This window comes from Onychostoma macrolepis, chromosome 02, assembly GCF_012432095.1.
Source record: "Onychostoma macrolepis isolate SWU-2019 chromosome 02, ASM1243209v1, whole genome shotgun sequence".
Taxonomy (NCBI): Eukaryota; Metazoa; Chordata; class Actinopteri; order Cypriniformes; family Cyprinidae; genus Onychostoma; species Onychostoma macrolepis.
In genome coordinates, this window is record NC_081156.1 from 30,790,340 (window position 1) to 30,802,379 (window position 12,040).

The 12,040-nt window shown below is 35.9% G+C and overlaps 2 protein-coding genes across 3 annotated transcripts; one reads left to right on the forward strand and one right to left on the reverse strand.

The window, feature by feature from the left end:
• The first annotated feature begins 79 nt into the window (after positions 1 to 79).
• Positions 80 to 7,079, forward strand: LOC131522671 (uncharacterized). Of its 2 annotated transcripts, XM_058748310.1 has the most exons (5): positions 80 to 171; positions 979 to 1,284; positions 1,555 to 1,815; positions 2,010 to 2,110; positions 6,316 to 7,079. In XM_058748310.1, the coding sequence occupies exons 1-4, from the start codon at positions 123 to 125 to the stop codon at positions 2,078 to 2,080; spliced, it is 687 nt and encodes a 228-aa protein (XP_058604293.1). In that variant the 5' UTR covers positions 80 to 122; the 3' UTR covers positions 2,081 to 2,110; positions 6,316 to 7,079. The 2 variants fall into 2 exon arrangements, with proteins under 2 accessions (XP_058604293.1, XP_058604300.1); XM_058748317.1 differs by lacking the exons at positions 2,010 to 2,110; positions 6,316 to 7,079 and having other exon boundaries at positions 1,555 to 1,920.
• Positions 7,080 to 9,071: 1,992 nt separating this feature from the next.
• Positions 9,072 to 10,293, reverse strand: LOC131522663 (uncharacterized). Its single transcript, XM_058748298.1, has 3 exons — positions 10,099 to 10,293; positions 9,905 to 10,020; positions 9,072 to 9,770 (listed from the first exon to the last, which is right to left on the reverse strand). The coding sequence occupies exons 1-3, from the start codon at positions 10,226 to 10,228 to the stop codon at positions 9,315 to 9,317; spliced, it is 702 nt and encodes a 233-aa protein (XP_058604281.1). The 5' UTR covers positions 10,229 to 10,293; the 3' UTR covers positions 9,072 to 9,314.
• Between the last annotated feature and the right edge of the window lie 1,747 nt (positions 10,294 to 12,040).

The following is a 12,040-nucleotide window of genomic DNA, read 5'->3' on the forward strand; positions in this document are numbered from 1 at the left end:
AAGTCAGGTATATTGAGTAGTCATATAGATGATTAGTCATTGGCCTCATGAAGCGGAAATGAGTGTCTGACTAGCTGTGGTAATAAGTCACAGTACTTCTCACAACTTTAATTTTTGTTACGATGGCATTTAGGCAGCTCCTCTCATTTGTTCTTCTTACACACATCACAGGTACAAAATCTGATCATTTTACTATTCTAAATAAGTCTTTAATTAATGATTTCTTCTGGTGACAAATCACTAAAGTGAAGGGCAGCTTTAAAATTCTCTCTGAAATTAAATTTTTATAAACATTACCAGTTTGGTAACACTTTACTTAAAGACTTTATGTATAATGCATTATAAAGGGTTATTAAACGGTATAATGCATTATTATAATCATTTATAACGCACATTGTAATACATTATATCTTATTGTAAATCATTTAAAAACAGAATTTAAAATGCATAGTGTAACAATGAATGAATGAATGAGGCATTTATATAGCTCATAATAATACTATAATACTGTGGTTACAATTATTCATGAGATTGTACAATGTATTATAAGGTGCATTACAAGGTGTAATTAATACATTAAAAGTAAAGTGTTACCCCAAGTTTTTATGACATATTAATCAAGTCTCTTTTTGGAATTGTTTTGATTTCACTTCAAAAATGTTTCACTGAACTGTTACCTGGATGTTATGAGATTTATCTTGTTACAATAAAATACTACATTAAGAAATATGATCACACCAGATTACATTGAATTGTGGGATTTTACTATAGTGGAATACCCATTAGCCATTGTACTTTTGTAATTTGATGTCATCGAGAAAAACAAAATCTTGTTTTTATGCTACAAAATCCATTAACTAAATTAAAAATCAACTGAAATATTTAACTTGTGTTAATTTACTGTCCATGAAAACAACAGTAAGCAAACCACTACTAAACTTCGTCCTTTAAATAAAGGCTTGTTTTCTCTCTCCTCAGGGTTCGGTGCTGAGATCTCTGTGTTTGTTCAGACAGGAGCTTCTGTTCAACTGGATATACAGACACAACAACTACTAGAGTTTGATGATTTATACTGGACAAAAGATAAATCAGAGAATATAGTTAAATATACAAATGAATCTAAAAAAGTAACACTTTACAAGGACAGTGTTATTATGTATTTCAATAATGAAACCTTCTCTTTAACAATGAAGAACACGAAGAAGACAGACAGTGGATTCTACAGAGCAAGAACAAGTGGAAAATATGAGATTGATATTGTTGCATACAGAGTTTCTGTTATAGGTGAGTTTAAAGTGTACTACTGATGTAATTGTATATAAGACAATTTTATATTATATTATTCAGTTTTATTTGAAAACAATATAAATGGAGCTTTTCCATACATTATGTATTTTTTCTTAACTTCAAAACCTGATGCACAATTTAATCTTAACAAAATAGTTTATGTTGATTTCAGGAAAATAGTATGAATAAATTATGTTTGGTACTGGTTTACTGAAGTTTTATGTGTATGTGTATGTGGCCTTAAATATTTTAATATGTGTGTTTCAGATGCAGTGGAAGCTCCAGTCCTGGCTGTAAACTCAAGCTGGTCCAGTCCTGACCCCTGTAACTTTACATGTAATGGAAGTGACATTACCATCAGCTTCATCTATAATAGTAGCAGCTGTTCTCCAGAGGAAGTAACATCTTCTGATAATCACACTCTAAGACTGAGCTGCAGTGGTGACTCCATCATATGTAACTATAGCAACCCAGTGAGCTGGAAGACTGACACGAAGAAGGTTAATGAACTCTGCACTGTTAATGAAGGTACATACTGTATCCGCTCTGACCTGTAAATGCACTCACAGATGAAGAAACAGAAAACCAATGACTTAATCTTAAATATTGTATGATGTGCAACTCTTCATTTTAAACGCCAAAAGCTGGACTGTAATTCCTGTTTATGTAAACCTCTGTGAAAAGTGGAGATATTCGTTCTTATCTTTCATGTCTATAAACAGGAAAACAAGAAGCATCTCCACTTTGGGCCACTGCTATTATTTGTCTATTGACATTGACATGGCGGCAGTGATTGGCTTCTGTATTTACAAGGGGAAAAAAGGTACAGAGCATCTAATCCTGCAATTATCTTATGACACATAAATAATTTCAATAACACTTATAGTACTCTTTCATATTGATTGCTAGTGAACCAACTATTAAGACAAACATCTCACAAATGTCTCACAAATTTATGGATCAAATATTAGTGTCTTCGTGCCGGTGTGATCGGTCTTGGCTGGTCCCAGGAGCGTATGATCACACCGGTGTGATTAGAACGTTCAGTGAATCACGTCATCAACTTCTGAATTCAAATCTGCTTTCTGGCGCGGAGCCAGATCAGACGCGCGAGCGCTTGTCATATCACAAATATTCAGTGTTTTCAACCATGTAATGCTTATTTTAGGTTTCAGACATTTAAATACACATAAGTACTAGCAAAACCATACATTTATAGTTTGTAAAATACACGCTGTTGTCTATGGAAGCAGCAAATAATCCTATACAAATATAATCTGACAACATGTTTTATTGATATCATATACAGATTTTGTAGATAACTTTAAAGTTTACTCTGCTCTTCTCCCAGTTTAACCGGAGATTTACTTTAACATGTTTCGGGAGAAAATGATTTTACATGTTGTTAATCCCACAGCTCGGATTCAGCGCGAACAAACATGGCGGCGCCCATCACCCTATAGATCAACTAAAACGATCATATAAAAGTATTTAAACTACCAAATACATTTACTTGCACATTTTTCAGAATCGGAATATCAGATATTTCATAATATAGTGAGTATGTTTGTGAATTAATAATCAAAAAAGGACAAACGAAATAAAAGCGCTCCATGTGTCATACAGCGCTATTGTGGCTGCGGTGTGTCACATGACAAGCATGACGCGTCGCCATGGAAACAATAAGGCTATACATTCTAAAATAACAGTCGCCTAAAAAAAACTCACGCTGGGGGCTCAGCTAGAATATTTTAAACTCATGTGTCAGTGGGTTAAACCATAGACATATAAAATACCTAGACGCCTCAATGGCCGCTTTGAGCCCTTGCTGCAATACGTCAACTCGTATTGTGAAAGCTCACACTCGTGTTGATTTGATAGATTTTTTTTTTTCTGTTAACAATTCTAATATTAATGTAGTATAACTGTGATATATACATGGCATAATTTTAATGTGCATTAAATGAAATCCTCTTCAACCTCAACATTTTAGCTTTTCTCCTGCTTCAGGTCAGGACACAGCTCATTCCCTTTTAAATACTGGGGTCGAAATAATACATCTTTAAGTATTAATAATTTACCATAATAGAGAAAATGGAATAAAATCAGCGAATACAAATCAAAAAGTGACAGACTGGTAGTCTGCTTCCTATTTTCATAGCACTCTATACAGATAAAAACTCCTCAACAAACATTAACAAATGTAACTGATAATCCTTTATGGATCCAGTAAAACTTACAGTTACAGTGGTAAAATATTATGCACTGATACAGTAAACAGTAAAAATATAGTAAAAGTGGTATGTAGTATTAAAAAGTATATGTAGTACAAATTGTAGTAAAGTGAATAATATAATAAAATGGCGCATACAACAGTACAATAACATAAGTGATATAGTAGATTTATAATAGCAACAATTATATGTATAATACCATAATGAATAACAATAGATGAGTAATAGCAAGTAGAATATGTAACATCAAAGGTGGAATAATACAGAATAGACAATAAAGAAGAATAAATTAATAGTAAATTATAAAGTAAATTAAATAAGTGAAAACTAGTTTTATAATAGTATTTGTGTAATAATTATTAAACAAAGACACAACTGAAGACAAGCAAAAATGTATGGTTGTCAATTCCAAATTGTGTTTATATATATAAATCCAAATTATTATTTATATATAATATATAAGATATATTCAGTTCTAGCTTTTCCTGGGAACAGTGTGGTTTAGTTGTGACGTCAAAACCTGACTAATAAAGACTAATTCTCCACTGCTTCCCTCAAGATTTACCTATATTTCATAATGGGTTTTTTAAATTGAGTAAAATAAGGTTTGTGGTAAACAACTTGACAAAGCTTGACATTTTGCTATACAATACAAATTACACTCACTCATGCAGAAAACACACATTTTGAAAATGTTGTTTATTTTTCGATATCTGTTACTAATGTTTGGGGCGTGAGTATAGTTATGTTTAACACAGACCAGAATATGAGATGCTCCCCCCCAAAAAAAACTTTATATTAATCAAAATTAATAATCATTATTACAACATCAAGAGCAATAATCAACAATCAACTAAGGAGTTCCTGTGTTTCTCATTTCTAGGTTATTTATGCAGTTTGTGTGTAAATGCACATACAGTACATGATCAGCATTAAACAGTCTATATTATTGTGATTGACTGAAGAAACTGGTTATTTTTAAATATTTGACAAAAACGACAGAAACATTTAATAAGGTAATTATATTGTTATAAAAATTACCCTTACAAAGGTTAAAAAATGCTCCTGGAAGTCTGTTCGGGAGAGAGTGGTTTGAATATGATCAGGGTCATTCTGACCATTCATTCAGGGCGGTTCTGGGTTTTAACCCAGAATAACCCACAGCATTAGGATGTGGAAGTATAGCCTAGTCTCTTGGAAATTCAGAGAACAGGCTTTCTTCAGCTTTCCTTAAGGCTTGTGTTGTCCTGTTTGCAGTTGGCTAAAAAAGAAAAAAATATAATCAGTCCACAGTTTTATGATAAGCTATGAAATCCTTATAATCTAGTGATGATAAACTTACTCTTTGTAAATGAGTAGTGTGTAACCCTTTTCTTAACCCTAGGGGTTAATTTAGTTAGTTCTCTAACACAAATCCTGGATCCCCGGCAGTTAGATGGTGAATTAGGCCGGTATTTTTCTTTTAGCGTTTACAAAAACAACAAATATTTTCTCCTGTACCAATTTTACCCAATCCCTTTACTGAAGATCAATTAAACAATTCTTATTTACAATTCACAGGAATTCAATAACTTTGTAAATGAATTAACTTGCCAGACTCAATGAAATATCAAAATACAAAGGTTAAAGAGAAAAAGAATAACAAAGATTTATTTTACATTAATGTAATAACTCCTTTTTTCTTAAAGAAAACAGTAAATGAAGAAATCAACCTTCTTATGAAAGAAAGCAGGTAAACAATTATCTCTGATGATATACAAGTTACTACTTTTCTTTTAAATGAAAGATATAAACCTCTTTTTCCTCAAACGGTTCTTGTTCTTTCACATTTATTACACTCTTCCTTAACCTTATGCCTGGCTCACACTACAGGATTTTTAGCCCGATTTAGCACCGATTTTCCTCTCCCGAGATTCGGAGCAGAAATCTTGTCGAGCACCTCGATCGGTCCCGATGTTCGGCGCAGATTATCTCGTAATGTGAGGCGTTCACAGATCGAATCTTGCACCTCCCGATCTGCTCGCACAAAATCAGGGCCGCCCCGATTAATATCAAACATGTTTGATATTTAGGATTTTAAATCGGGATGATGACGGCTATGATTACGTCAGTACATTCACAATAGCCAATAAGAAACAAGTCTACAAGGAGACGGAAATGACGAACATTTTGAAATGGCGACCGCGAAACCTGTAGTACGTACCCGTTGGACTGCAGAGATGGAGGAGCAACTTGTTGAGATGTGGCAACAACATGATTGTCTATTTAATGTGTCATCAAAGCTGTACCACAACCGTAGCGATAAGGAGAAGAGCTGGGGAGAAATCGCGTCGGTTTTAAACGTACCAGGTGAGTATAGAAAGCTGCTAGCGCGCTAGGCTTGCAAATGTAAACAAACAGTTGAAGCGTCAGTGACCATCTGCTACATGTCTGTCAAAAAATAACGTAGCAATTTATCAGTATCAAACGACCACAAACCACCCCTCCCCCTCTTTCTCAAACACTCATTCACACACACACACACACACACACAATCCCCTCTCTCTCGCACACACTCACACAAAGACAATATCCTCAATCTCTGTCTCTCACACACACATGCAGTCCACTCTCTCAGCAGAGCATAAGGGTTAAAACATTACATCTTTATGAGCTCTATAATTGTTTGTACATTTTGAGAAAAATACTTCAAGGGACATTAAGAGTTTATTATAGCCCATTTATATTTTAATAATATTCAGCCGAATGTAGAGAGGAGACTCTGAGTGTCAATGTATGTATTGTATATTTTCAGTGGAAGACGTTAAGATGAGAGCCACATCATTACGGACTCAGTTCACAAAACTCATTAAACCCAAACCTAGCGGCAGTGGAGAGAAAGGGTTATCACAGAAACAGAGATGGCTTTTAATCAGCTTGGACTTTCTTAAGAAACATGTTGCCCAACGCCCCTCTGAGACCAGTGTAAGCATGCAATATTATGCACAGGCATGACATGTGATATTGTGTCTTTAATAAGTGTTGTAGTAGGCTTCATCATGTATCCAACTCCTATACCCATGACGTTTTGCATGAATTATGGGAGTAACTTTTTAAACTGTAAATAATCAGTGATGTGTTTTAAAAATTGGGTACAATAAGGTAGCATTATTCTTCTCACAGTTCAACCATCAAATATTAAAAAATTACTTTCAGCAGACCTAAAATTGCAGAAATTTGGGGCAGTTGTGGCCTAATGGTTAGAGAGTCGGACTTGTAAAGCAGAGGTCATGGGTTTGAGTCTCGGTACCAGCAGGGATTGTAGGTGGGGTGAGTGAATGACCAGTGCCCCTTCAATACTCTCTTCCACCTTCAATACCACGACTGATGTGAGACCCTTGAGCAAGGCACCAAACCCCCAATTGCTCCCCGGGTGCTGCAGCTTGTGCACTTGGATGGGTGAAATGCAGAGCAAATATTCAGAGTATGGGACACCATACTTGACCGCACATTACGTCCAAATAAATTTAAAAAAATCAGAACGTGAATTTCCACAGCAATATTAATGAGTTAAATATTACTGAAATACATAGAGAAAATAATCTGGAGGAAGAAAAGGTGAACTCTTTTGAATGGAAGTTTCCCAAACCTGAAGTGCAACCCATAATTTAAAATGCAATATGCACGTTTGGAAAAAGGTGGATAATTATTGGGACAATACAGTGAAATTGTTATACAATTGTTTTGGCAGTACTTTGCTGATAGATGGATGGATAAATGTTTGTAAACCCCACTGACATAAAAATTATTATTATTATTTTTTAGCTTGATCAATCTGTGAAAGACTTACTGAGTGAAGGACAGGACATTGATGACCCCACCAGTGATGAAGACATTGCAGACACATCTGAGGCACTAGGTAGAATTATAAATGTAGATGTACAAGACTCTTTCAGGGTGTAAAATTGCACAAATCTAGAGACAGTGACTTTTCATGCATTTTAAATAGTCTAGTTCTTCTATCATTAATTATTAGGATTAGTGTTTATACATGTCACTCTTACATCACCCACTGGGGTGTTTGGCAACATGCTTCTTGTAGGGCTCCAATTTTCACAACAGCCAAATCTGCTTCAGTTCTCATATTATTACATGCTTACCTTGTTTGATCATAATAATTCTAGTCTGTTTGTACGGGTTTAGAGTTAAAAAAAAAAAAAAAAAAAAAGTTAAATAAATTATTTTCAGATAAGGTAGCAATTCATCAATATGAAACATCCTCAAATTACACACACGTGAACATGGCCATTGTCAGAACAATGGCACACTACTTGCAAAGCAGGTCAGGAGCAATTCATGTGATTCACTTTTTTTTTTTTTTTTTTTGAAAACCTTCAAAAGTTTACATAATTGATTCTTAATGTTGTGTGTCATTACCTGCATTGTGGTTCTTTCTTGAGTATCAGGGAATGTGTAAGACCTGGAGGATTTTTCTGAAGAACATTGAGCAGTTTAACAAACAAGGCACTTATCTATTAAAAAAATAAAAATAAATAAAAAACAGTTGTAGATCATGCAGGTAACGTCATAGTATTAAGAATCAAGCACAATGAAAAAAATTTATTATAATTAAAAGTTTGCAAATACTTTGGCTGTATGCAAAAACATACTTTGAAGTTCTTCTAATGTTATTATAATTTAATCTTTTATCTCAACCATAGGACTACATCCCTCTACCCAGCATGTTGCTGTGGAGCTCCGGTTAATAAAGAATACAAGCATACAGACCGGGGTAAAAAGAAAAATAATGAATGCTTTGTTTGAGGCCCAGGAGGCTGACCAATCTAGTACCTCACCATCCTCACACATGCCACCACTCATATATTCACCTCTCACACCTACACAAATGCTCACCTTAACCCCTCTATACACACAGACACCTCAACACTACCATCAGTACATGCCCCCTCAGGGCCCTGTTCAGCCTCAGAACTTTTTGAGGATGCTAGAAGAATAGGAAAAGTAGTTGCATATTTTAAAAATGCTGTATGTTATAAACAAACACATTATTTATTTCTACTTTATTAATTGGTTATTTTACTCTTGTAATGTATACAAGTGGCAATGTAATTTTAAGTTGCTGTTAAAACGGTTGTATGTGTTTTTCAAAATGAAAGTTTTGTATGAATGAATGTTTTAAAATATTCAGTTGGCACTTTAATCCTTTATGTTGGAAATACTTAAACAACTGAAATGTGATCATAAATGCTGTCTTTATTTTATTAAAAACTTGTAAACATGTAAAATCTCATCAAAATACAGTACAGCAGAATCAAATAGTATTTTAAATCGCAACCAACAAATCAATCAACAAAGGAAAATTAATATAAATTATGTAATATGATAACTATGTACATTACATACATCACTAAACTACAACTAACAAACACTTCTTTTTGTCCATTTTCTAAATGTACTTTTCTTGCCATGGCACCTGGCCAGCAGGTGACACAAAGTAATCTTTCAGAAGGTCACGTTGCTGCTTAGCAGCAAGAGTAGGGTTCCGTGACCTTTCAGCTGGCATACATTGCATGGCCCCCAGGCCATCTCTCCTCCATGCTCCCTCGTTGACCCGGTGGTCTACATCCTCCCAGTCTGCCAGTGCTGGTGTCATGTAGGCCTCTGAACGGCGATCACAAAGGAAGTTGTGGAGGCATGCTGACGCTAGGGTGATCTTGGTGACACTGTCTGGGTGAAGCAGGATTGTGGAGCGGAACACTCTAAACCTATTGGCGAGATTGCCAAATGCATTTTCTACGACTCTGCGTGCCCGTGAGAGCCGGTAGTTGTAGACCCTCTGGTTGTGGTCCATCTGCCTGAAGGTTTCATAAGGTCCCTTCTCAGTGGATACGCCTCATCCCCCACAAACATATAGGGTAGAACACTTTCAGAACCGGGAAGCTTTTCTGGAGGAGGAACATTCAGGAGACCCTGGTCCAGTGCTTTCTTCAGATCAGAATGAGCAAAAAGCCCAGCATCCGAGACCCTGCCCTGAGTGCCAACACTAATGTAAATGAATTTATAATAGGCATCTACAGCTGCCATCATGACTGAAAATCTGCCTTTGTAATTGTGCCACATACTTCCACTGTGGGCTGGGGGCTGAATGTAGATGTGTTTGCCATCAAGGGCACCCAGACAATGTGGAAACTGCCATTTCTCCACAAAGTTCTTGGCAATTGCTTGCCATTCCTCCTCTGATTTTGGTGTCTGCAAATATAAAAGCAGTACAATAGATTTATTTACAACAGTCAACATGAGAGATTTCTTGACAGTTAATCATACTGTATGTCAGAATTTTTGCTGTTGTGATACTAATGATAAAAATATTAAGGATTTCTAACCTTTAGAAAATCATCTTTCAACACTTGATGTAGGGCTGCACATGTGTGTTTCACTATATCAGATACAGTAGTAGCCCCAATTCTGTACTGAAAACTCAGTGATTTGTAGGTTTCGCCTTCAACAGAAGAAAGTTAACATTACTGTAAAATGAAAACATAAAATACAAACCTGTACATTTGTTATATATACAAACCTGTTGCCAAGAATATGAGGGTCAAGGAGAGCCTCTCCCTGGCCATAATTGCCCGCCTCATCTTGGTGTCCTGTCGGGTGATCAATGGCTCTACTCTCCCTAGCAGGGTTTCAAACTCATCCAAGGTCATCCACAGCAGCTCCCTGAAGCCTGACCTGTCCTCCAACTAATGTTATACATGAAAACAAAAATCATATTTCAAATAAGCTTACCCTTGGCCATATTTATAAACATACCCTTTATATAGCCATTTTCAGTCCCACTAGTAATAATAACAATACTAATAATCAAAAGTATAATGCAGATGATAGATAGATAGATAGAACCAGGTTTTAACGTTACATTCAGTGAATATACTGGTCACCACAGTTACAACTTACACACTCCTAATCAGTCTTGTTGCTAAACAGTCACATATCCTGTCTCTATATTAGAATATGTAAACACTTTTCTTCATAATAACTACATTTATTTTCATTTTACAGCACAGATCTACACTGCAACAGGTGACAATGTGGCTTTTGAACTAGCCAGACAGCGCTATAACGGTAAAAACGATAAATACTGGTAGTTAAATTCTTACCTCCAATTCTCGCTGAAGAACTGGCAATCCGTGTTGACCACGTCTCCCCAACCATTTTCTCATCCACAATCGTTTGCTCTTCCGCTTTTGTTTTATCTGGCTACAAACAATAAGTATCGATACAGCAAGTTGTCGCGCTACAGTATCCATTTCGTTTACATCCGCTTTTCCGCGTCTCCTCTAGATCACGTGAGGCGCTCCCTCTGGCACGATAATCTTAACATCTTGTAGTGTGTGATGCTCCGAGAATTTCAAATCTTGTAGTGTGTGCATGTTTAAGATTTGAGGGAAGATAATCTGCAAAGATTCTCCTTATGTGTGTGCTGCAACCAGATTTCATAATCGGTTAGGATTTTAAAAATCCTGTAGTGTGAGCCAGGCATTATTAGCTTTGTTCCTATTTTAGAATAAGATAACTCAACTGAGATATATAATGTCAATTCAGAACCCTATTCTGGCAAAACACTCAGTTGCCTCCAGAACCAAGTAATACAATAATGAAAAAAACTCTCTCTTTCAAGATCAGTTATACACTTGAGAAAACTTGTCTTTCAGTACTATATGCACATTAATTACATATCTTACGATCAGTTCAAATATTTGTAAGTCAGTCAAACAGTTCAAATGTACGATCGATCGTTATCGTTGGGGCCCAGTTCGTTGGTGCACATTAATCAGATGATGAATTCAGAGTACTCGCTCACAGTCAAGGAGTCACGAAAATGAATTAACTTACGTCCTTCTGACGATAATGAGGCAATATTGAAATCACTCACGGCACAACCTCACTGCTTCTAGTCTCAAACAGTCCCTGGCACACGACGAGTCCAGTCCAGCGAAGTCTCTTGAAGAAACAGGATGCGTCCAATCCCGAACGAATTCAGCACTCGTAACACGAACTTCTTTGATGCAATCACTTCTCACGAAGGCAAATGTCTATAGCTGCTAGGCCGAATGTCTCTAGCTATCAGCACACACAGGGTGACTCAGATGGTCGCAAATAAACAACAAGGAAAAGAAAAAACACTTTAAGCAAACAAACCAAAAATAAACAAGGGTTGTTCCCTTTCACTTTGGGCCTTATATTACTGTAAATATACACGGTCTCCAAACTGACAACGATTTTGCACGCACCCCGAATACACATGCAGCCTCTGCTCGCCACGTGCGATGCTCCTCCCCCCTTCTTCCTCATTACGTGATTCACGTTATGATGCAACCTCAAGCTCAACAGTCATTGGCTTGCAATAGTACACCTGTATTGAACACTCTTTCTCATTGGATATAAGCAAGCATATAGTTGTTGCATCATATTTCAAAATAAAATAACAATAAAATAAAAATACATTTTAATACTTT